Source organism: Schistocerca americana, chromosome 3, assembly GCF_021461395.2.
Source record: "Schistocerca americana isolate TAMUIC-IGC-003095 chromosome 3, iqSchAmer2.1, whole genome shotgun sequence".
NCBI classification, from domain to species: domain Eukaryota; kingdom Metazoa; phylum Arthropoda; class Insecta; order Orthoptera; family Acrididae; genus Schistocerca; species Schistocerca americana.
The window spans coordinates 128,617,118-128,643,347 of NC_060121.1; the positions used below are offsets into that span (position 1 = coordinate 128,617,118).

The 26,230-nt window shown below is 45.4% G+C and overlaps 1 protein-coding gene across 1 annotated transcript in view; it reads left to right on the top strand.

The window, feature by feature from the left end:
• LOC124605919 (UDP-glucosyltransferase 2-like) overlaps positions 1 to 26,230 on the top strand; it is a 139,633-nt gene that overhangs the window by 104,885 nt on the left and 8,518 nt on the right. Inside the window, exons 5-6 of the mRNA XM_047137873.1 lie at positions 17,426 to 17,648; positions 23,089 to 23,308. Of these exons, the coding sequence (XP_046993829.1) occupies positions 17,426 to 17,648; positions 23,089 to 23,308 (443 nt within the window). The remainder of the gene's footprint in view (positions 1 to 17,425; positions 17,649 to 23,088; positions 23,309 to 26,230) is intronic.

Below are 26,230 nucleotides of genomic sequence, written 5' to 3' on the forward strand. Positions count from 1 at the left end.
ACAGGAGTGACAACAGCATAGTGTTGATGAAATAAAAAAGGAAAGTGAGGAACTTGGTCACTTAGAATATTTACATAACCTGAATGAATGAGCCCAACTCGTGGTTGGAAAAACACCCCTAAAACATCACGGAACCGCCTCCGGCCTTAACCATGCGTGTTGAACGCCTCAATAGGCCGTCGGTGCACTGCACGCCTTATATCGTTTCAAAAGAGGCAAAAATGTGGGTAGTGTGACCACACAACATCCCTCTAGCTAGCTTCTGTAAAGATTCCGTGGTGTTTGGCCAACTGACAATGTGCGTCTCCGTCTACCACTGTGGTCAATAGCCTTTTACGAGGTATCCGACTCTAGATGTTCGTAGCATTCAGAACCCTATCGGGTTCAAACAGATTGTCACTGAAATGAAAAATAAATTTAGCCTTCTGGAGACCGTGGCCACCTGCTGCAAGTCTGAACCCACTCTGATGACTTGCACGTCGATGAGTATGAAATTATGAGGAAGATTACACAGACACACACACCCACACACTCAGTCCTGAGTGAGAAAATCTCCAACCCAGCTGGGAATTGAACCCAGGGAGCTATGATCGAAAGTTAAGAATAGACCACGAGCCTCTAACATACTGTAATACGCGATGCATGACACTTGTTTCTGGCCCCCCTAGGTAGGATCGTTTTAATACCTCTATTTATTTGCCGAGTTACAGGGGTTCGAGTGTTCCACGTTTTTTTCTAGACATGTTGCAAAATGGTTCAAATGGCTCTGAGCACTATGGGACTCAACATCTGAGGTCATCAGTCCCCTAGAACTTAGAACTGCTTAAACCTAACTAACCTAAGGACATCACACACATCCATGCCCGAGGCAGGATTCGAACCTGCGACCGTAGCGGTCGCGCGGTTCCAGAGTGAAGCGCCTTTAACCGAGACATGTTGCATAATCCGCAATGATGCGTCAACAAGTCTGGGACATTCATTCACAGTATAATCGTGGGCATGTCCAGACATGATGGCTTCTTTATGCCGTTCTTTCAAGTCGACCTATCTTAGCGCGCTAGTCTCATACACCCGACTTTCACATACAGTGAGGTGACAAAAGACATGGGACACCGATCCACACGTATTGAGATGGCGCTAATATCGCGTACACAAAGTGTAAAGGGGCAGTGCGTTGGCAGAGCTGTTATTTGTAGTCAGGTGTTCGTATGAACAGGCTTCCACGTGGTTATATCGCGCGACGGCAATTAACAGACTTTGAACGCGGAATGGTAGTTGGAGCTAGATGCATGGGACATTCTATTATGGAAATCGTTAGGTAATTCAATATTCCGGGATCGACAGTGTCAAAAGTGTGCCGAGAATACCAATTTTCAAGTCCGCCTGCTTAGCTGGGTGGCAACATGCTTGCCTCCCATGCAAGCGGGCCTGGGTACGATTCCCGGTTAGGTTGGAGTTTTTCTCCACTCATGGACTGGGTGCTGTGTTGTCCTCCTCATCATTTCACCCTCATCACCAGCACGCAAGTCGCCCAGTGTGGCGTCGAATGAAACAAAACTTGCACTTGGTGGTCGAACTTCCCCGAATGGGGCCTCCCGGCCAAAGGTGCCATACACTCATTTCATTTTTACCAAATTTCAAGAGTTATCTCTCATCGCGGACAACGCAGTGGCTGACGGCCTTCATATTTTTTTTGGTCGTCGGTCTACTGACTGGTTTGATGCGGCCCGCCACGAATTCCTTTCCTGTCCTAACCTCTTCATCTCAGAGTAGCACTTGCAACCTACGTCCTCAATTATTTGCTTGACGAATTCCAATCTCTGTCTTCCTCTACAGTTTTTGCCCTCTACAGCTCCCTCTAGTACCATGGAAGTCATTCCCTCATGTCTTAGCAGATGTCCTATCATCCTGTCCCTTCTCCTTATCAGTGTTTTCCACATATTCCTTTCCTCTCCGATTCTGCGTATAACCTCCTCATTCCTTACCTTATCAGTCCACCTAATTTTCAACATTCGTCTATAGCACCACATCTCAAATGCTTCGATTCTCTTCTGTTCCGGCTTTCCCACAGTCCATGTTTCACTACCATACAATGCTGTACTCCAGACGTACATCCTCATAAAATTTCTTCCTCAAATTAAGGCCGGTATTTGATATTAGTAGACTTCTCTTGGCCAGAAATGCCTTTTTTGCCATAGCGAGTCTACTTTTGATGTCCTCCTTGCTCCGTCCGTCATTGGTTATTTTACTGCCTAGGTAGCAGAATTCCTTAACTTCATTGACTTCGTGACCATCAATCCTGATGTTAAGTTCCTAGCTGTTCTCATTTCTACTACTTCTCATTACCTTCGTCTTTCTCCGATTTACTCTCAAACCATACTGTGTACTCATTAGACTGTTCATTCCGTTCAGCAGATCATTTAATTCTTCTTCACTTTCACTCAGGATAGCAGTGTCATCAGCGAATCGTATCATTGATATCCTTTCACCTTGTATTTTAATTCCAGTCCTGAACCTTTCTTGTATTTCCATCATTGCTTCCTCGATGTACAGGTTGAAGAGTAGGGGCGAAAGGCTACAGCCTTGTCTTACACCCTTCTTAATACGAGCACTTCGTTCTTGATCGTCCACTCTTATTATTCCCTCTTGGGTGTTGTACATATTGTACATGACTCGTCTCTCCCTATAACTTACCCCTACTTTTTTCAGAATCTCGAACATCTTGCACCATTTTATATTGTCGAACGCTTTTTCCAGGTCGACAAATCCTATGAAAGTGTCTTGATTTTTCTTTAGCTTTGCTTCCATTATTAGCCGTAACGTCAGAATTGCCTCTCTCGTCCCTTTACTTTTCCTAAAGCCAAACTGATCGTCACCTAGCGCATTCTCAATTTTCTTTTCCATTCTTCTGTATATTATTCTTGTAAGCAGCTTCGATGCATTTAACGACCGAAAACAGCACCGTTTGCGTAGCGTCGTCAGTGCTAACAGACAAACAACTCCGCGTGAAATAACCGCAGAAATCAATGTGGGACGGTTAGTGAATTAGGACAGTGTGGCGAAATAAGGCGTTAATAGGCTATGGCAGCAGACGGCCGACGCGGGATCCTTTGCTAACAGCACGACATCGCCTGCAGCGCCTCTCGTGGGCTCGTGGCCATATTCGTTGGACCACAGACTGCTTGAAAACGGTCCTCTCGTTAGATGAGTGCCGATTTCAGTTGGTAAGAACTGATGGTAGGGTTCGAGTGTGGCGCATGCCCACAAAGCCGTGGACCCAAGTTGTCAACAAGGCACTGTGCAAGCTGCTGGTGATTTCATAATGGTGTGGGCTGTGTTTACGTTGTATGTACTGGGTCCTCTAGCCCTACTGAACCAATCACTGACTGGAAGTGGTTATCTTCGACTACTTGGAGACCATTTGCAGTCATTCATGGACTTCTAGTTCCCAAATATGCCACTAGGCTGCAGTTGTTCGTGATTAGTTTTAAGAAAATTCTGGCCAGTTCAAGCGAATGATCAGGTCACGCCCATCGCCTGATATGAATCCCATCGAACATTTTTGGGACATAATCAAGTCAGTTCGCGCACAAAATCCGGCACCGGCCACATTTTTCGTAGTTATGGTCGGCTACAGAGGCAGCATGGATCAATATTTGTGCAGGGGACGGCCAACCAGCTATTGAGTCCATGCCACCTCAAGTTGTTGCACTGCAGTGGGCAGGCGAGGTATCCCATGACGTTTGTCACGTCAGTGTACACACCATTTCACTGTCATACTCTACAAAATTTTGTACATGGCTGCACGTTCAGAGACCGTGAATAGTTACAACTGAAAGAAAACAGTCCCCGGTCACTATTTTTAACGAATTAACCTGGTTTCAACACTGCTAGGAGTGCCTTCCTCGGAATTTAAATCAAAGAATGGTCTATAACATGTCACAGAACTATGGCTAAAAATTTAAATTCTGAGGTAGACACTCCTAGTAGTGTTGAAACCCGGTTAATTCGTTAAAAATAGTGACCGAGAGCTGTTTTATTTCAATTGTCACAATCTACGTTAGCAGTACGGGATCACATACTCGCCTGATGCCAGTTATGCACACTTTACAGTACCCTAAAGCGATTAACATGGCCTTTCAAGGAGGTGACTAATATTTTATCTGGGTAGCTTATCGTTACCGGTAGTTCTTATATACTAAGTTCTGACCAAACTTTCCCAAAATTGGTATAACGCGCACTATTGCTTATGATTACATTGAAACATAGCTAGGTGACTCTCCACACATTCTTGCTAAATGAAAGGAATTAGTGACGCCTGTTTGAATGATAGGTTTAGGTATTTCTATCTTCACATGTGTTGTGAGTTAAGGTCAAACAACGGCACAATTAAAATGCGGTTTACACAGGTAACTTTTGTCTTAAACTCGTGGAAACCGTTGCTCATATAGGACTACATTTCATTCAATTCTTCTGATTTTTCCAAGGAATTATACTTTTCATTGACTATCCCGTATATTTTTTTAAAAGTTCGAATATCTCATTAGTAGTAGTACAATTAGTAACAATAACAGTAACACTAATTTCATTTCTCTCTCGATTCCTTTAACAAGCATCATGCAGTTTTACAGTTTAAAAATGGAAAACATTAGTCTATATTCATATGTTTGCTGCATTCTTACAGGTTTAGTTTGACAAGGATAGCGCACATCTTAGGTTTTCACCTTGTAGTAGAAACCATCATGACATTTTTCTGAAGTAATTAAAGGAAACAATGGAAAACCTAAATCAGGATAAGTAGATGGGGATTTGAGATCCTCCCCAGTTCTCAATACAAGCCCAGTTATATTATTTTTCTCCTGTTTTGCTCGTTGTTTTTCTTTTTCCTAATCTTAAGTTTATTTCGTAATTATTTTGTTGTTCTTCACTTGTAAGGATGTGGTCAGTTTTTACTATTTATTTATTGTTTAACCTACTGTTGATGCAATGTGTCAACCATTTGCTCAGTAACAGCTTTTCTTTTTCATACTTTCTGTCTGATTTTAAAATAGACGATATACAGAAAATCTCACAGCAGAAAGTGAACACATTCTCACATACGAAAATCAACAACACGATAGTGAAAATAAACAAATGACTAACAAGAGAATTAATATAAAACGAAATACATCGCATAATAAAAAAATGCAGCACCAACATGATAAGGACAACCACACGGAAGCAACCACTATGTAAACAACGAAACAGATGTTAAAAATGAGTATCGCTGTAATAACTAGAGCAAACAAGGAAAACATAACAGTAATTATGGAAACAACAATACATCACAACAAATGCGTTTGTGCCAACACCATATAAGCAGGTACAACTACACAACTTCCAGCAAATATGAAAAACAGACTAAAAACATTCAACATGCACTTACTGATAAACAGAAATACTACATAACACCTATGAACCCACAAGCATGAGACTTTGCAGCCAAGCAAAAATACATTAACACAACATATCCAAGAGACCAGTCATAAATTTCAGGAAACCTACAACACATCACAGGACCAAGCATCTCGAAAAAATAATCACCAACAACTATAAAGGAGAAACTGATAGATCAGTGGATTATACAGAAGACCTAATTGAAAACGTATGGAACATAGAGGTACCACACAGAGTGTTACTGATTTCATTCAGCATGAAAATGCTACCTACCATAGAAATAGTAAAAATTATAAACCAAAATGTCACATCTCACTGCGGCATTACTGCAGAAGCATATCAAGTATGCAAGAGCTGATCACTCAACAAAACCGCTTCCAGCTTGAGGATGAATACTGTCTGCAAAGCAATGGACTACGGATGGGACCCCTAAATCAGAAACCTTAACCAACATTTTATTAGTCGTTTAGAAAACAGATATTAGAAAGGACAGCCACTAATGAAAGATTTGAACCATATGTTAGCATAGATATGTGGATGACGTTATATATGTGATAGATGAGCCAAATAAAAACAAAATAGAGTAACTACAGTGAGAAATCAACAGGGCACACCAGAAGATAAGTTCACACTTGAAGAAGAAAAAGGAGACCAAGTAAACTGTCTTGATATAATAATAATAATAATGGAATTTGACAAATATTCTTTAAGTTTTTACAGAAAACCAAGAGTTACAGACACAATAATTCATTCCACATCCAATCATCGCCACAACCAGAAAGTAGCTATACTAAGGCACATATTGTATAGAATAAGCAGTATTCCACTGCACAAGAGAAATTATGAAAAAGAAATGCATAAAATCACACAAACAGCTAAGAACAATTCATACCATAGACATGTAGTACACTGTCTCAATCCAAAACTTGAAACAGAAACACAATATAAACACAACATATCCAGAATACATGAAACCTCATAAGCCCCAAACCCTCAAATACAGAGCACACATATAAGGAATGACAACGCCACAAGGAAATAAAGTACATGGTATTCTATGACTTACACACATAAAGTAACACCCAAAGTGTACCTTCATATAGCATATAAAACTGTGTAAATATTCCAAAGAAACTTTAACCATTAACAATCAAAAACGACTACTTTCAGGGCACAGCAATATACAAACTTGAAAGTCAAAGCTGTGATGCAGTATACATAGGCATGACAAGCTGGAAGTTTAATCACTTTACAAAGACACATCAGCGTTTGGAAAAGTAAAACCAAACATTGCACATTCAGAGAGCACTTGCATAATCATAACCATCATCCTACCATCTTGCTGCAAGACATGAAAATCATCGAGATAAATAACTACAGTAAATGCCTTATTTCAGTGCAGGAAAAGTACCATACTCATACAAGTAAAAAATAAAAAGTAAAAACCGTATGCATACAAACATCTAACCATAATAAAACATATGTTCAATTATTTCTCTCTCTCTCTCTCTCTCTCTCTCTCACACACACACACACACACACACACACACACACACACAGAGAGAGAGAGAGAGAGAGAGAGAGAGAGAGAGAGAGAGAGAGAGAGATCACAGACATCACAAATACATAGTTAGCAATAATGTTCAACAGTTGGTCACAATATCCAAAACATAGCACGAAGTAAATGTACCAGAACAGTTTACGACCTCAATGTTCAACTTGCAATATGTAGGACAAAATAATTTAAACAAAAATACACTCCTGGAAATTGAAATAAGAACACCGTGAATTCATTGTCCCAGGAAGGGGAAACTTTATTGACACATTCCTGGGGTCAGATACATCACATGATCACACTGACAGAACCACAGGCACATAGACACAGGCAACAGAGCATGCACAATGTCGGCACTAGTACAGTGTATATCCACCTTTCGCAGCAATGCAGGCTGCTATTCTCCCATGGAGACGATCGTAGAGATGCTGGATGTAGTCCTGTGGAACGGCTTGCCATGCCATTTCCACCTGGCGCCTCAGTTGGACCAGCGTTCGTGCTGGACGTGCAGACCGCGTGAGACGACGCTTCATCCAGTCCCAAACATGCTCAATGGGGGACAGATCCGAAGATCTTGCTGGCCAGGGTAGTTGACTTACACCTTCTAGAGCACGTTGGGTGGCACGGGATACATACGGACGTGCATTGTCCTGTTGGAACAGCAAGTTCCCTTGCCGGTCTAGGAATGGTAGAACGATGGGTTCGATGACGGTTTGGATGTACCTTGCACTATTCAGTGTCCCCTCGACGATCACCAGTGGTGTACGGCCAGTGTAGGAGATCGCTCCCCACACCATGATGCCGGGTGTTGGCCCTGTGTGCCTCGGTCGTATGCAGTCCTGATTGTGGCGCTCACCTGCACGGCGCCAGACACGCATACGACCATGATTGGCACCAAGGCAGAAGCGACTCTCATCGCTGAAGACGACACGTCTCCATTCGTCCCTCCATTCACGCCTGTCGCGACACCACTGGAGGCGGGCTGCACGATGTTGGGGCGTGAGCGGAAGACGGCCTAACTGTGTGCGAGACCGTAGCCCAGCTTCATGGAGACGGTTGCGAATGGTCCTCGCCGATACCCCAGGAGCAACAGTGTCCCTAATTTGCTGGGAAGTGGCGGTGCGGACCCCTACGGCACTGCGTAGGATCCTACGGTCTTGGCGTGCATCCGTGCGTCGCTGCGGTCCGGTCCCAGGTCGACGGGCACGTGCACCTTCCGCCGACCACTGGCGAAAACATCGATGTACTATGGAGACCTCACGCCCCACGTGTTGAGCAATTCGGCGGTACGTCCACCCGGCCTCCCGCATGCCCACTACACGCCCTCGCTCAAAGTCCGTCAACTGCACATACGGTTCACGTCCACGCTGTCGCGGCATGCTACCAGAGTTAAAGACTGCGATGGAGCTCCGTATGCCACGGCAAACTGGCTGACACTGACGGCGGCGGTCCACAAATGCTGCGCAGCTAGCGCCATTCGACGGCCAACACCGCGGTTCCTGGTGTGTCCGCTGTGCCGTGCGTGTGATCATTGCTTGTACAGCCCTCTCGCAGTGTCCGGAGCAAGTATGGCGGGTCTGACACACCGGTGTCAATGTGTTCTTTTTTCCATTTCCAGGAGTGTATGTAAATATTTCAGGCCACCAATGATGTCTTTTAAATAATTAAGACGAGACGTGTGTGGCACGGAAAGTTTCTTTTATTCTGTTGTAAAAAAAAAAAAAAAAAAAAATGGCTGAGCACTATGGGACTTAACTTCTAAGGTCATCAGTCCCCTAGAACTTAGAACTACTTAAACCTAACTAACCTAAGGACATAACACACATCCAAGCCCGAGGCAGGATTCGAACCTGCGACCGTAGCGGTCGCGCGGTTCCAGACTGTAGCGCCTAGAACCGCTCGGCGATCCTGGCCGGCTGTTCTGTTGTAATTAGATAGACACAAACTGATCATTATCAAGGTAACGTTACGTGTACCTGAGGGCATGAGGTTGTCAAAAATTTGAAGATGTTTCATTCATCAACACCAGTTATTGCACACAATACACAATACACTGAACAAGCATTTCAAAATGTAAGAAGCTACTCTCAAACTCCTCATTCTCTGCTCGACAAGAATCACTGCACGCCCTTCACGCAGAAAACACACAATCTATCAGCTGATATCAGCAACGCGACGAAAATGTTTTATTTCGCGTTTGATATCGCAACTACTAATTTCCTTACCTGAAGAAAACTGAATCAGTATCCCTGGATTATGAGTGAGATGTTAACCTGAGATGATCGTACGTTCGTTAATAGCCTGCGATGGGGCACGGTATCAAATGCTTTCGAGAAATCTAGAAATACGGAAACGACCTGTTACCCTTCATCCATGGTTCATACACATCATGTAAGAATAGGGCAAGCTGAGTTTCGCACGAGCGATGCTTTCTAAAACCATGCTGATTCGTGGACATAAACTTCTCAGTCTCAAGAAAATTTGTTATACAATAACAAATTTTCTTACGTTCAAGGATTCTGCAGCAAACAGAGGTTAAGGATATTGGTCTGCAATTTTGCGGGCGCGTTCTTCTGCACTTCTTATATACTGGAGTCACCCGAGCTTTTTTCCTGTCGCTTGGGCCTTTGTGCTGGGCGAGAGAGCTACGATAAATTAAAGCTAAAGGGCCAATGCCGTAGAGTACTCCTTGTAAAATCGAACTGGCATTCCATTCGGACCTGGTGTTTTATTTGCTTTCCAATATTTCAGTTATTTCTATACGGCAGGTATACTTACTACTATGTTCGTCCAAACGGGAGTCTGTCCGAAGAAATACCGAGAGGCGGACGCTGGACAGCTTCTGTTTTTGATCTTCAAGACCCACAGTTACATCTGACAGTCTGAATATTATCAGTCAGAGCTCAGAGAGTCAGTCTGGCAAAGGAGGTGTCCAATGTAAAGCAAATAAACTGTCGACGCGCTGTCGAGATGGCTCAGGGGACGGTAAAAGCGTAGTCACCAGAACTTGAGAGGATTAGAACCCTAGGAAGACTTGATTTCTTTTAGGGTCGGTATATCGACGAAATGGTGTACGCCTAACCTTCAGGTGTCCTGCACAGTATCTGAACATATGATGATCCCATGCATGTTCTGGTATTGAATTGTGCGAAGCAGTAGATCAGCTTCATCTGCCATGAGAGCTACACTATGTGATCAAAAGTATCCGAACACCAGGCTGGCCGGCCGTGGTCACCGAGCCATTCTAGGCGCTTCAGTACGGAACCGCGCGACTGCTACGGTTGCAGGTTCGAATCCTGCCTCGGGCATGGATGTGTGTGACGTCCTTAGGTTAGTTAGGTTTAAGTAGTTCAAACTTCTAGGGGACTGCTGACCTAAAATGTTGAGTCCCATAGCGCTCAAAGCCATTTTCAACACCTGGCTGAAAATGACTTACAAGTTCGTGGCGCCCTCCATTGGTAATGCTGGAATTCAATATGCCTTGATGACAGCTTCTATTCTCGCAGGCAAACGATCAATCAGGTACTGAAAGATTTCTTGGGGAATGGCAGCCCATTCTTCACAGAGTGCTGCACTGAGGAGAGGTATCTATGTCAGCCGCTGAGGCCTGCCACGAAGTCAGCGTTTCAAAACATCCCTAAGGTGTTTTATAGGATTCAGGTCAGGACTCTGTGCAGGCCATTCCATTACATTGTCTTCTAAGCATTCCGCCACAGGCCGTGCATTATGAACAGGTATTCGATCGTGTTGAAAGATGCAATCGCGAACTCCGAATTGCACATCAACAGTGGGAAGCAAGAAGATGCTTAAAACAATAATGTTGGCCTGTGATGTGATAGTGCCACACAAAGAACACGACCATACCGTAACACCACCGCCTCCGAATTTTACTGTTGGCACTACACACGCTGGTAGATAACGTTCACCGGGCATTCGCCACACCAACACCCTGCCATCGGATCGCCACATTGTGTATCGTGATTCGTTACTCCACACAACGTTTTTCCACTGTTCAATCGAACAATGTTTACGCTCCTTACACCAACTGAGGCGTCATTTGGCATTTACCGGCGTGATGTGTGGCTTATGAGTAGCCGCTCGACCACGACATCCCAATTTTCTCACTTCCCTCCTAACTGTCATAGTACATGCAGTGGATCCTGACGCAGCTTGGAATTCGTTTGTGATGGTCTGGATAGATGGCTCTGCCTATTACGCGTTACGACCCTCTTCAACTGTCGGAGGTCTCTGTCAGTCAAAGACGAGGTCGACCTGTACGCTTTTGTGCTGTCGTGTACCTTCACGATTCCACTTCACTATGACATCGGAAGCAGTGGACCTAGAGATGTTTAAGAGTGTGGAAATCTCACGTACAGACGTATGACACAAGTGACACCCTATCACCCGACCACGTTCGAAGTGTGTGACTTCCGCGGAGTGCCACATTCTGCTCTCTCACGATGTCTAAATACTACTGAGATCGCTGATATCGAGTACCTGGCAGCAGGTGGCAGCACAGTGTACCTAATATGGAAAACGTACGTTGTTGGGGGTGTTCATATACTTTTGATAACTTAGTGTATCTCTGATTCCTTTGCTGATCAGCGTAACGCTATGTTCTCTTTTGGATGCACATTTATGAAAGAAACTGTTGTGTCGGCAGATTAGCCAACACAATGCACACTAATTGAGAGAGGAGGCCGAAATGCACGCGCTAACTCACGCAGGATGGCGTGAGGTCTGAAACAGGATACGTAATGAATGCTATAAAGAAAAGTACGTAGCTTCTGGAATACTTAACTTTAATCCATCATTTGTATACATCGTTCTTGATGAGACATGCTTCATACGATAACTATCAATTGCTATGGCGCCTTGCTAGGTCGTAGCCATTGACTTAGCTGAAGGCTATTCTGACTATCTTCTCTGCAAATAAGCGAGGCTTCGTCAGTGTTGCATCGCTAGCTAAGTCGTCCGTACAACTGGGGCGAGTGCTAGTAAGTCTCTCGAGACCTGCCGTGTGGTGTCGCTCGGTCTGCTATCACTGACAGTGGCGACACGTGGGTCCGACATGTACTAATGGACCGCGGCCGATTTAAAGCTACCACCTAGCAAGTGTGGTGTCTGGCGGTGACACCACATTCCTCCCCCGCAAATCGGCGAACGGTCGTGTTATAAGGCTTCCGCCCGCCGTGGGGAGGACCCCATGTTGGCGTATGCGATGAGGTGGGGAGCCTAACAACAGGCGAGGCTGTGCCTCCCGCACCAAGCCATTCGGACCGAGGGGAGCTAGGAAACGCCTGAAAACCTAGTACAGGGTGCACGCCAACATGCGGTGTATGCGCCCGTAAAGAGACAGGAGGGGCCGAAGGGTCGACCTCCATCGCGTCGGGGTACCCGACGCGCGAAGACGCCATGTGGTCCGGAGCGGGCAAGAGTTCCATGGCGAAGGACTGCTGGTCACGGGAAACGATCGGCGGCGCGTGACTCAGGGAGGCGCTTGGCGGCTGCAGCGACGCATCCACTGCGGGCGGCGCCGGCGGGAGAACAGGCGGCGGCGGCGGCGGCGGCGGCGGCGGTGATGGCGCGTCGCCATGGGGCAAAATGGAAGGCAGCGTTGGTAACACCTGGGGATGAGAGGAGCCAGTAGGTGGGTCCCCAGGGCGCTGACCGGACGGCACCGTCGCTGAAAGCAGACGGGGAGCGGCAGAACCCAGGCGACGACAGAGGCGCAGCTGATTGAGATGCCGACGCACCTCACCAGAGGCCCCCAAAACCAAATACATCGCGCGGCCGAGGCAGCGAAGAATGCGCCCTGCGAGCCAACGCCGTGAACCGCGATACTTGCGATAGAATACAACGTCGCCTGGAGCAAAAGCAGGAGTCTGCCGCTGCACAGGAGCCTGACGCGGCGGATGCAGCAAAGACATCAAGGTTCGATGAGGACGACCGTGGAACAACTTAGCCGGCGAGCGACCATCTCGGGGCTGAGAGCGATACGATGACAAAAAGAGCAACAACGCGTCCTCCCGAGAATGCGACTGTTTCAACTTCAACATCTGTGACTTGAAAGTCCGGACCAATCGTTCAGCGGCACCGTTTGACTGAGGCGAAAACGGCGCGGACGTCAGATGTTGAATACTATTGGCCTTGCAGAATGACTGAAAGTCTGCGGACATGAATTGTGGGCCATTGTAGGAAACAATAGTCTGTGGAAGACCTTCAATGCAAAAGATAGCAGATAACGCTTGGATGGTGGCAGATGACGTCGTGGAAGACATCCGGACAACAAAAGGAAAATTACTGAAAGAATCGACCACAACCAACCATCGAGCATTCCAGAATGGACCAGCAAAATCGATGTGCAAGCGTTGCCAAGGGGAAGTGGCTTTCGGCCATGCAAAGAATTTCCGCGGTGGGGCGGATTGTTGTTCGGCTCACGCCATGCAAGAAGAGCACATATTCGTAATCGCAGCATCGATTCCGAACCAAGTACAGTGCTGACGAGCAAGTTGTTTCGTTCGCACTGTACCCCAATGTCCTTGGTGGAGAAGCCGTAAGACAGAGGACTGTAACGAACGTGGGACCACAACTCTGGACTGATCACTATCAGAACGCAACAACAAAACACCACGTCGAACAAAAAGTCTCTCCTTGTGAGCAAAAAATCTGCGAATCAACGGATCCTCTATCCATGACTTTGACAAGGGCCATTGTGTAGCAACAAAACGCAAAACGGTAGCAAGGACAGGGTCAGCAGCTGTGGCTGTAGCTACACGACGAAAATCAATCGGAAACGATTCGACCACGTCATCGGTTTCCGCATCAATGAACATGCAAGCAAGTTCGGAAGAATCGAATGCTCTATCCTCAGCAGCAGGCAAACGGGACAACGCATCGGCGTTTCCATGCTTAGCAGTGGACCGATACAAGATATCGTAGCGGTACTGCGAGAGGAAAATAGACCAGCGAATGAATTTCTGCGCTGTACATGGAGGTACAGGCTTGTTCGGATGAAAAAGCGCTGTCAAAGGTTTGTGGTCTGTGATGATGGTAAAGTGACGACCATACAAGAAATCGTGAAACTTTGTAACACCAAATACGAGAACCAAAGCTTCTTTCTCGATCTGTGAATAATTTCTTTGCGCTGACGAGAGTAATTTGGACGCAAAGGCAATAGGGCGATCATGCGAACCATCTTTGTGCGCAAGCACAGCACCGATCCCGAAATCCGATGCATCTACCATCAACAAAAGGGGTTTCTGGGGATCGAATGGCGTAAGGCAAGTATTAGAAAGCAACGCCGATTTCAACTGGCGAAAGGCGCGTTCGTTTTCCGTCGACCAGACGAACGGAACATCTTGACGGCGTAAGCGATGAAGCGGAGCTGAAATGGAAGAGGCACTGCGCAGAAAGCGATGATAGTAATTTATTTTACCCAGCACACGCTGTAGCTGCTTCAAATTCTGTGGCGAAGGCAAGTCCTGTATGGCACGGAGGTGCTCTAGACTCGGATGTATGCCTTGTGCATTGATGACATGTCCCAAATATGGTAAGTCACGAGCAAAAAACACACATTTGTCCTTCCGCAAGCGAAGACCATTTTGTCGCAAGACCTGAAATAATGTTCGGAGGGTTGCTAAATGTTCGTCTTCTGTCTGTCCGGAGATCACAATATCGTCCAGATAGTTTGCTGCAGTAGGGACTGACGCACAAACAGTTTGCAGATATTGCTGAAACAATGCAGGGCGGATGCACACCCGAATGGCAGTCTTTTGAAGCGATACAACCCAAGATGCGTGTTAACCACCAAAACGCGTTGGGATTCTTCGTCCACCGGTATTTGCAAGTACGTATCTGCTAGGACCAACTTAGAAAAATATGTACCTGTGCACAGTTTGTCAAAAAGATCTTCCGGGCGGGGTAAAGGATAAGTGGCAATCACTAGTTGTGGATTCACTGTTGCCTTGAAGTCCACACAAAGTCTCAATTTACCGGAAGGTTTTGGCAAAATTACTAAGGGTGAGGCCCAGAGAGAAGCCTGCACACGTTCAATTACACCTTGTGATTCTAAATCGTGTAACGTTCTTGCGACTTCATCACGCAATGCGTGGGGAACATTGCGCGCCCTGAAAAATTTTGGTTGCGCGTTTACTTTCAGTTCCAAATGTGCTTTATAGTTCTTAGCGCAACCAAGGCCCGGTGCAAAAATGTCTGCAAACTCATCACATAGACTAGAAACACTGGCTGAAGGCACAGTCTGGTTCACTGATAGGACCTGATTGGCTATAGACAAGTTAAACAACTGAAATAAATCTAAACCAAACAAGTTCACTGCAGAAGAAGAATGAAGGACGTAAAATGACACAAGTTTTGTTTGTCCCTTGTATGTTGCAAGAAGGCTGCACTGTCCTAACACAGGGATATGCTGTCCTGAATAACTATGTAACTTAACATTTGCGGCACGCAACGGAGGAGTGCCCAGTTGTTTGTACGTGACTTTATTGATCAATGAAACTGCAGCTACGGTAACGAGCTGGAATGGTATTACGTTGCCATTAATGTCCAAGTCTACAAAAAGTTTATTGTCCTGCTGACGACAAGAGCGACTGTCTCGGGCAACGTGAACAGACACTGGTACAGAATCACTCGCGACTTGACGTGATTTCCGTCGACGTCGACGCACACTTTTTGTGGGACGCACACAGTCACTTGTAGAGAGAGTGGCACTGGGCGGAGTGGAATTAACTACATGAATGTCCATGGGGGAAGGTTCACGAGCCTGAGTATTCTTGGTTCGATTCCGGCGCGAAGCAAAGGGCCTGGAATGGTTTTTAGTGTCCGATCTGAGCTTTTTCTCGCAAACACTTTGAACATGTCCTTTTTTATTACAGAAAAAGCAAATAGCTTGGCGTGACGGGCAATTCTCACGCGAATGTCTAGTAGCACACCGCGGACATGACTTTATTACTGCATTTGCGTGCTGGTGCGGGACACGTGGCTGCGCGGACGTGCGCGAGGGCTGTTTACAGTTCCGTGCAGCACGCCCGGCGGGCCGGTTAATGTGACACACAGCTGGCGAAGTTTCAAATGATTCCTGAGCAAAGTCAAGTGTGTCTTGCCTATCCAATATGTCTATCACTTGTCGGAGGGAGGGATTGACCAGTTTCAACATCTGCTCCCGTATACGAACATCAGAAACGTTCTGTGCAATTGCATCACGCACCATAGTATCTGAATAAGGGAGTCCACATTCACACTCAAAAGCACAATCCCTTGTAAGGCCTTGCAAAGTTGCAACCCACTCCCGATTAGTTTGACCAGCCGTACGTTTTGTACGAAGGAACGTATACCTTTTTGCAACGACGTTGACTGTTTCTTTGAAATAGGCATCTAAAGCAGACAAAATTTATTCGTAGGACAGGGTTGCTACGTCGCGTCGGGGAAATAATTTCACTATCACATGGTACGTTTGCACCCCTACACACGCCAATAAATGAGGCTGCCGCTCGTTACCTTTAATTCTGTAGGCGGCGAGATGAAATCCAAACTGGCGTGACCACTCCGTCCAGGTTTCCACCTCCGCATCGTAGTGCCGAAACGGGGGTGCAACAGCATGTTGTGGCTGCGGTAGCGGTGAAGCGGCGGCTGCCGCATCGGTTTGCATTGCACGTTGACCCTGGACGAGCTGTCCAAGGGCATCCAATAACGCCTGCGTCTGCTGATTCTGCAAGCGATAAAATTCGGACAGTACATCTGGAGATTGTATCGAAGCCATGACACAAGTAAACTAAGCAAGGATAAAGAACAAGACCCTGTTTTTACTCGTCGCCAAAATTTGTTGTGTCGGCAGATTAGCTAACACAACGCACACTAATTGAGAGAGGAGGCCGAAATGCACGCGCTAACTCACGCAGGATGGCGTGAGGTCTGAAACAGGATACGTAATGAATGCTATAAAGAAAAGTACGTAGCTTCTGGAATACTTAACTTTAATCCATCATTTGTATACATCGTTCTTGATGAGACATGCTTCATACGATAACTATCAATTGCTATGGCGCCTTGCTAGGTCGTAGCCATTGACTTAGCTGAAGGCTATTCTATCTTCTCTGCAAATAAGCGAGGCTTCGTCAGTGTTGCATCGCTAGCTAAGTCGTCCGTACAACTGGGGCGAGTGCTAGTAAGTCTCTCGAGACCTGCCGTGTGGTGGCGCTCGGTCTGCGATCACTGACAGTGGCGACACGCGGGTCCGACATGTACTAATGGACCGCGGCCGATATAAAGCTACCACCTAGCAAGTGTGGTGTCTGGCGGTGACACCACAGAAACCTATACGAGTAATCTGTCTACTTATTTAATGAATACATTTCGTCTGATCTCAAAAGATGCAACGGCAATTATGCACCTACATTTGCTCTGTTTCGCCAACAGGACATACAGGAGTGGTTGGACGGGGCGACTGAAGGCGTCATCTACTTCAGCCTGGGCACCAACGTACTGAGCAGTAAAATGCCACCAGAAAAGCGACGAGCCTTCCTCGACGCCTTCTCCCAGCTGCCGCAGAGGGTGCTCTGGAAGTGGGAGACTGACGATGCGTCAGACCTGCCGCCTAACGTCAAAATGTCCAAGTGGTTCCCACAACAGTCAGTACTAGGTATAACGTATAAGTGCCCTAGTGACACTATCATCATTATCATTATTATTCTTATTACTAGTAGTAGTAGTAGTATTTTGTGGAGGAATGCTGTGCATAAGTGTTTCTAATGCGTCTTGGCACCTCGTGTTTTACGCAACGCCAAAAGTCAACGAAACAAATTGGTTGATTACAAACGAAATCTTATTAGAACCTGAACTGTATGTGTCCATTCGATACTTGTCACTTACAGATTAGTCTTGAGTGATATTTGATTTAACTTTATTTGTTAACGGAGACGGTAAAACACATGGAATAGCCAAAGCTCGATCAGTGAGTGAGTAGTGCAGACTCTGCTGGAATATTAGAAGGGACAATTCAGCCAAACAAGAAGCTCTTCTGTTGGACCTGAGAACGGCCAAAATATTGTAAATTTACTCTGAAGCTTTTGCTTTAAAAGTTGTCCTTGGTCAAAGACCAGTCTCACTAATATCGACAATCAGTCATAAATCTGGCTGTGCTACAACAAGCTTCCCCAACGCAGCGCCGGGATTCTCGACTCCGGCCCTTAAGAGGCCTGCCCTCGCTATATAACAACTTGCGGGCTACTAGCTTCTCCAACGCACAGCCAGAATTCTTGAATCCAGGCAGGAATCTCAGCTGCTTCCATTGTGTGTTCGGAAGTGTGATACCACCACTACTGAGATTACTGTAGACAGCAATACGGCGTGCATTCCTTCGCAGTCACCATCTCATACTATGCATTTTAGTTCTTGAGGAGGTTTACGATACTTCCCGGTGGTACTACATCGTCAGAAACCTCCTTTAGTAAGGCTTGGGAAGACGACTTCCCACTGCCATGTTGATTGGTGGTTCAAATGGCTCTAAGCACAATAGGACTTAATATCTGAGGTCATCAGTCCCCTAGACTTAGAGCTACTTAAACCTAACTAACCTAAGGATCTCACACACAACCATGCCCGAGGCAGGATTTGAACCTCCGTCCGTAGCAGCAGCGTGGTTCCGGACTGAAGCACCTAGAACCGCTAGACCACAGCGGCCGGCATGTTAATTGAGGATATCCTATTAGATCAGTCTGACAAGAGAATGGAGTTCCACGTGGAAGCGTTCGGTCGCCCTGTTTTCCAGCTCTGTTAACAGCATGACGTCCACGCTAAGGATGACAGTCCATTGCTCCCTATTTGTTAACATTTTTGCCTTGTTAGCGAATTCAATATATTGAATTGGTGGCTGTAGCAATCAACGAGACGCCCACAGTATCTACTGTGACGCATATGGTGACCTCGCTTTTGAGACACAGGACCATTCACAGCTGATGAGTGAAGTGGCCGAAAGCGACGTAAAAAAAGATGCAGATGATAGATCAGCCTCGCAAACTTGGCGCTGATTTTCCCGTTTACTGACGCTAAATAGAAGGCTATTAACAAACATACTCTGACGTGTGGGTTCCGCCTACAGCGAGAGCACCCGCCAGAGTGGGGCGTTAGCGATGTACCACTGACACTTCTCCAGACATTATTTGTTTATGCCCAGAAAGTTCAATGGTTCGGTTGGTGGGTGGGTGACGCGCGAAGAAGCTTGCGTGCAATGATCATTAAAAAACAAACCTGTGATAACACAAGACAGTAAAGCCCAATTTTCGTTACAAGGCAGTAACCGTACAAGACAATCGCGTGCAATGCCTATCACCAAATAAATCATTGATTACAAGACAAGCGTCAGTGCATCGCTTGTTGTAAAACAAATTTCGGAGCACACAAATCAAGGGTGAGTGAAATGCTTGTCCTGTTCTCTGAATTGGTTATATGACTGATCGTTGGGCACCGGCCACAACGAAAGCGTGGTCACAGCACAACTTTGATGCAAAACACGTTATGTTTATTATAGGTTCGCCCTGCCACCGAGAAGCTACAGGATAGTTTAAGGCACCTTGTAATTTAAATAAAGGCTGAGGTAACAGATATTTATTTACTCTAATGAGTGATATAAAGCACAATAACTTTTGCAGAGAGCAAAGTTCTCCAAATCCCAACCAGTATATAAATTGTGGTAACACTGGGGGTGCACCAAAATATATGGAAGACTATATGGAGAAAGCGCAGCAAGATCTGCTCGCCTGGCGGTTCATAAACTATTGGCCATTAAAATTGCTACACCAAGAAGAAATGCAGATGATAAACGGGTGTTCATTGGACAAATATATTAAACTAGAACTGACGTGTGATTACATTTTCACGCAATTTGGGTGCATAGATCCTGAGAAATCAGTACCCAGAACAACCACCTCTGGCCGTAATAACGGCCTTGATAAGCCTGGGCATTCAGTCAAATAGAGCTTGAATGGCGTGTACAGGTACAGCTGCCCATGCAGCTTCAACACGATACTACAGTTCATCAAGAGTAGTGACTGACGTATTGTGACGAGCCGGTTGCTCGGCCACCATTGACCAAACGTTGTCAATTGGTGAGAGATCTGAAGAATGTGCTGGCCAGGACAGCAGTCGAACATTTTCTGTATCCAGAAAAGCCCGTTCAGGACCTACAACATGCGGCCGTGCATTATCCTGCTGAAATGAAGGGTTTCATAGGGATCGAATGAAGGCTAGAGCCACGGGTCGTAACACATCTGAAATGTAACGTCCACTGTTCAAAGCGCCGTCAATGCGAGCAAGAGGTGACCGAGACGTGTGACCAATGGCTCCCTATACCATCACGCCGGGTGATACGCCAATATGGCGATGACGAATACACGCTTCCAATGTGCGTTCACCGCGATGTCGCCAAACACGGATGCCACCATCATGATGCTGTAAACAGAACCTGGATTCATCCGATGAAACGACGTTTTGCCATTCGTGCACCCAGGTCGTCGTTGAGTACACCATCGCAGGCGCTCCTGTCTGTGATGCAGCGTCAAGGGTAACTGCAGCCATGGTCTCCGAGCTGATAGTCCATGCTGCTGCAAACGTCGTCGAACTGTTCGTGCTGATGGTCGTTGTCTTGCAAACTTCCCCATCTGTTGACTCAGGGATCAAGACGTGGCTGCACGATCCGTTACAGCCATGCGGATAAGACGCCTGTCATCTCGACTGCTAGTGGTACGAGGCCGTTGGGATCCAGCACGGCGTTCCGTATTACCCTCCTGAACCCATCGATTCCATATTCTGCTAACAGTCATTGGATCTCGACCAACGCGAGCAGCAATGTCGCGATACGATAAACCGCAATCGCGATAGTCTACAATCCGACCCTTATGAAAGTCGGAAACGTGATGGTACGCATTTCTCCTCCTTACACGAGGCATCACAACAACGTTTCACCAGGCAACGCCGGTCAACTGCTGTTCGTGTATGAGAAATCGGTTGGAAACTTTCCTCACGTCTAGCACGTTGTAGGTGTCGCCAACGGCGCCAACCTTGTGTGAATGCTCTGATCAAACTGCGTGCGTATGAACTATCGTCTCAGCTCTGCGACTGAACTGGCGATTTCCTGTTAGAAAGGTCACAGTACGTAGTAACTGACGGAAAGTCATCGAGTGAAAAGGGAATTAATATTTGGCGTTTCCCAGTGAAGAGTTATAAGTCCTCTACTGTTCCTGATCTAGGAGACAGTCTCAGAAGCACTCCTAGATTGTTTTCAGATGATTCTGTCATTTACCGTCTCATAAAGTCATCATACTATGAAACCAAATTGCAAAACGAATCACACCATCTTCTTCCTGTCGGTTAAATTTCGCGTCTGTAGCTCGTAATCTTCGTGGTGTAGCAATTTTAATGGCCAGTAGTGTAAATTAAAAAATAAACGAATCAGAAGAACCAGAAAATCGGAACCAGTTAAGTAATTCAAATGCATGGCAACCTAATGAAGCAATAACGGCTCACAGTATGGATCACCCTGCCGACAGTTACATTTTCCCAAATCAGCCAGCATGCAGACGGCAGTTACAGATGAACCCTCTACTACAGCCTGGAGACTTAACAGTTTCCTTAGTTTGGTCGGCCACATCGCATCAGATGAGGAGGTCGAGTGACACAATAGGATAGGGTAAACAAAATTTTTGTAGCGAAAGCCAACCATCATCCCCTTGCTGGTCGGGGGACATCGCGCTGTCTCAGTCTTTGTAGTGCACGCAGATTAGTCAACAGAGTTAGACTCAGTATTTCTCTCGGGATGGCAACAGCAGCGTGGCGACTCCTGCCCACATATAGACACAGCACCGGCGCTGACCACAATAGCACGAACAAGCCAGTGGCCTAATTCCATTGTGGAGTCTCACCTCTTCATGAGATTCAAAAATGGTTCAAATGGCTCTGAGCACTATGGGACTCAACTGCTGTGGTCATCAGTCCCCTAGAACTTAGAACTACTTAAACCTAACTAACCTAAGGACATCACACACACCCATGCCCGAGGCAGGATTCGAACCTGCGACCGTAGCAGCAGCGCGGCTCCGGACTGGAGCGCCTAGAACCGCACGGCCACCGCGGCCGGGATCATGAGATTCACTGACTGCCGTTTGCCTACAGTAGGACCCAGAGCCCACACCTGTAGTCAACCTTCCTAACAGGAAAATTGCAACATTTTCTTTCTTCACTCACATATCCAGCACACACAGTATAACAATCACGAAACAGTGGCCGAAAATGAACATTACCACATAGCGAAATGTGACAGTAGTGTCACAACTTCTGCTGGTCACAGGACAGCAGTCCATTAGTTATCTCTGGACATGACCCTGTATTTTATGTGCCTACTGAACAAGACCAGCGAAGATTTCAAAACTATGTTCCGTTTCAGCACTTTCAGTTGGGCATAGATTATAACTAGTGTTAAGTCAGTGATCACCCAGCTGAAAATTTAATTCCTTTTAACTCACTGTTAGGTTTTTCTATGATAATTTGTATTATATTACAATACAACAGTAAATATTTTTTAATAAATTCAGAGGAGAGGCTTTATTACCCTTAAAACTCCCTCATACATAAAACAGTTTTTGTGGGCATCACTAAAATCGATGCTTACTTCACTAAACGACAGTAAGGCTCAGAATCCTTATTTTAGTTTTTGGTTTATTCGTTTCTGCATTATCCTTGAAAGTTTGGTCCGTTGTCGTGGAAACATCCTGCCTAGCCTCTTACGTCTTGCAGTGCTCTAGTGTACATGTCCCATATGCTATCCGATCCATTCACATGTGCTTATGTGGCGCTTTATTCCAGAAGGGATCAAATACTTAAATGGGCATCATCTATGCTTTACTTGATCAGTGACTAGGAGGTCTTGACAGATATTTTAACTTTGCAAAACTGAAAATGTTTAATGTTAGAATCTAATTACTAGAATACCTTCTTTAAATATATTACGCCTTGGAACATTTTCACAAATGAAAGAAATGTTAGTACTTTTATAACCTATTAGTAACATGCTTGTATTATGTCCACAGCACATCCGAAAGTGAAAGTCTTCATCACGCAAGGTGGCCTGCAGAGTTTCAATGAAGCCACTTACTATGGTGTTCCTTTAATTGGAATTCCGTTCATGGGAGACCAGCACTACAATGTCGAAAAATTCGTAGCTGCTGAGATTGGCTACAGGCTGCAGTTCCGGCACGTCACGAAGGACACAGTTTTAGAGGCTATACGAACGGTTCTCGAGGATCCCAGGTACACATTTTTTTCTTTTACACATTTTTAGACTTTCAAGCAGTGCTACGTAGCGGATAATATTGCTGTAAATAATACAGTATGTTTTGAAAAGGAAATAACAACCCTGAAAATTCACATTGATTTATTCATCTGACTTAGAGTCGCTTTTTTGGTGTCATTTTTAGAGAAGTACATTAAGTTATTACCTCAGAGTTAAACAAATTGAATGCGACTTCCATTGCTTATGTGGCACGGATCCCATCTAAAATCAGTTTCTCGCCAAACTAGCTTCAGAATGTCAGGCGTACCTTGTTTAATTGTGGCATAGGTTACTGCTTTCAAATCTAGTGGAGGAGCCAGTATGTGTCGGCAAACACAGCGTTCTTCATGAACCCCCCCCCCCCTCCCCCTACACCCAAGAAAAAATCAATACATGTGAGATCCTGTGCAACCGTCGCACCTCAATCAATCCTTTTACGTGGGAGGCGATTGCTGAAGGAATCCCGGGCAGTAGTGAGATAGTCCGGCGGTGCGTCACCTTCCCTGAAGTTTATACTGCCTTCTTGTTCACCCTCGTCAGTCAGCAAGATTGAAAAGTTCTGCAGCATTTCTGGGTACACTACTCCGTTAATTATTTTCTTCACCTACATCTACATCTACATAATTACTCTGCAGATCACAATTCAGTGCCTGACAGAGGGTTCATCGAACCACCTTCAAGCTATTTCTATACCGTTCCATTCTCGAAGGGCGCGCGGAAGAAACGAGCATTTAAATATTTCTGTGCGAGATCTGATTTCTCTATTTTTTTATGATTATTTCCGGCTATGTAGGTGCGCGCCAGTAAAATATTTTCACATTCTGAGGAGAAAGGCGTTGACTGAAATTTCGTGAGAAGATCCTGCAGCAACGAAAAACCCCTTTTTTTTAATGATTTCCACCCCAATTCACACAATTCTCTTCCCTATTTCACGATAATACAAAACGATCTGCCCTTCTTTGAACTACTTCGATGTCCGCCGTCGATCCTATATGATGCGGACCTCACATCGCACAGCAATCCTTCAGAAGAGGAAGTACAAGCGTAGTGTAGGCAGTGTCATTATTAGATCTGTTGCATTTTCTTAATGCTCTGCCAATAAATCATCACCTTTGGTTTGCTTTACTCGCGACATTGTCTCTGTGATCGTTCCAACAAAATTATGGTTCAAATTGCTCTGAGCACTATGGGACTTAACATCTGTGGTCATCAGTCCCCTAGAACTTAGAACTACTTAAACCTAACTAACCTGAGGACATCACACACATCCATGCCAGAGGTAGGATTCGAACCTGCGACCGTAGCGGTCACGCGGTTCCAGACTGAAGCGCCTAGAACCGTTCGGCCACCGCGGCAACTAAATTATTAACTTAGTTATAAGTGACTATAATCCCTAAGTATGTAGTTGAATTTACACCCTTTAGGTTTGCGTGATTTATCGTGTAACCGAAATTTAGCGAATTCTTTTTTGGTACTCATGTGGATGAATTCACACTTTTCATTATTTAGAGCCAATTGCCACTTTTCGCACTATACAGATGCCCCGTCTAAATCGTTTTGCAATTTGGTTTCATCGTATGATGACTTTATGAGACGGTAAAAGACAGAATCATCCGCAAGCAATTTGGAGTTCTACTGAGACTGTCTCTTAAATCGTTTATGTAAATCAGGAACAGTAGAGGACTTACAACGCTTCACTGGGGAACGCCAAATATTAATTCCCTTTTCACTCGATGACTCTCCGCCAGTTACTACGAACAGTGACCTTTCTGACAGGAAATCGTCGGTCCAGTCGCAGAACTGAGACGATAGTTCATACGCACGTAGTTTGATTAGAAATCGCTTGTGTGGTAGTGTGTCAAAAGCCTTCTGGAAATCTAAAAATTTGGAATCAGTTTGACATCGCCTGTCAATAGCACTCATTACTTTGTGAGAATAAAGAGCTAGTAGTGTTTCACAAGAACGATATTTTCTGAATCCGTGATGTTAGCGATATTGGTCTATTTCCTTTCTTGGATATGGGTGTCACTTGTGCAACGTTCCAGCCCTTAGGTAACGATCTTTCGAAGAGCGAGCCGTTGCATACCATTGCTAAGTATGGAGCTATTGTATCAGAAACTCTGAAAAGAAACTGACTAGTATACAATCTGGGCCAGAGACCTTGCCTTTATTAAATGATTTAAGGTGCTTCGCTGCACCGAGCATATCTGCTTTTAAGCATATCTGCTTAGAAGCCTTCCTAAGAGACAATCTCCATTCCTTCCGAACTGATTATGCAAATGTAGACGAGATGTGGCTCAAATTCAAAGATATAGTAGCAACAGCAATTGAGAGATTCATACCTCATAAATTGGTAAGAGATGGAACTGATCCCCCACGGTACACAAAACAGGTCCGAACGCTGTTGCAGAGGCAACGGAAAAAGCATGCGAAGTTCAGAAGAACGCGAAATCCCGAAGAATGGCTAAAATTTACAGACGCGCGAAATTTGGCACGGACTTCAATGCGAGATGCCTTTAATAGGTTCCACAACGAAACATTGTCTCGAAATTTGGTAGAAAATCCGGAGAAATTCTGGTCGTATGTAAAGTACACAAGCGGCAAGACGCAGTGCGCAGTGCCGACGGTACTGTTACCGACGACTGTGCCGCTAAAGCGGAGTTATTGAACGCAGTTTTCCGAAATTCCTTCACCAGGGAAGACGAATGGAATATTTCAGAATTTGAAACACGAACAGCTGCTAGCATGAGTTTCTTAGAAGTAGACACCTTAGGGGTTGCGAAGCAACTCAAATCGCTTGATACGGGCAAGTCTTCAGGTCCAGATTGTATACCGATTAGGTTCCTTTCAGGTTACGCTGATACAATAGCTCCATACTTAGAAATCATATACAACCGCTC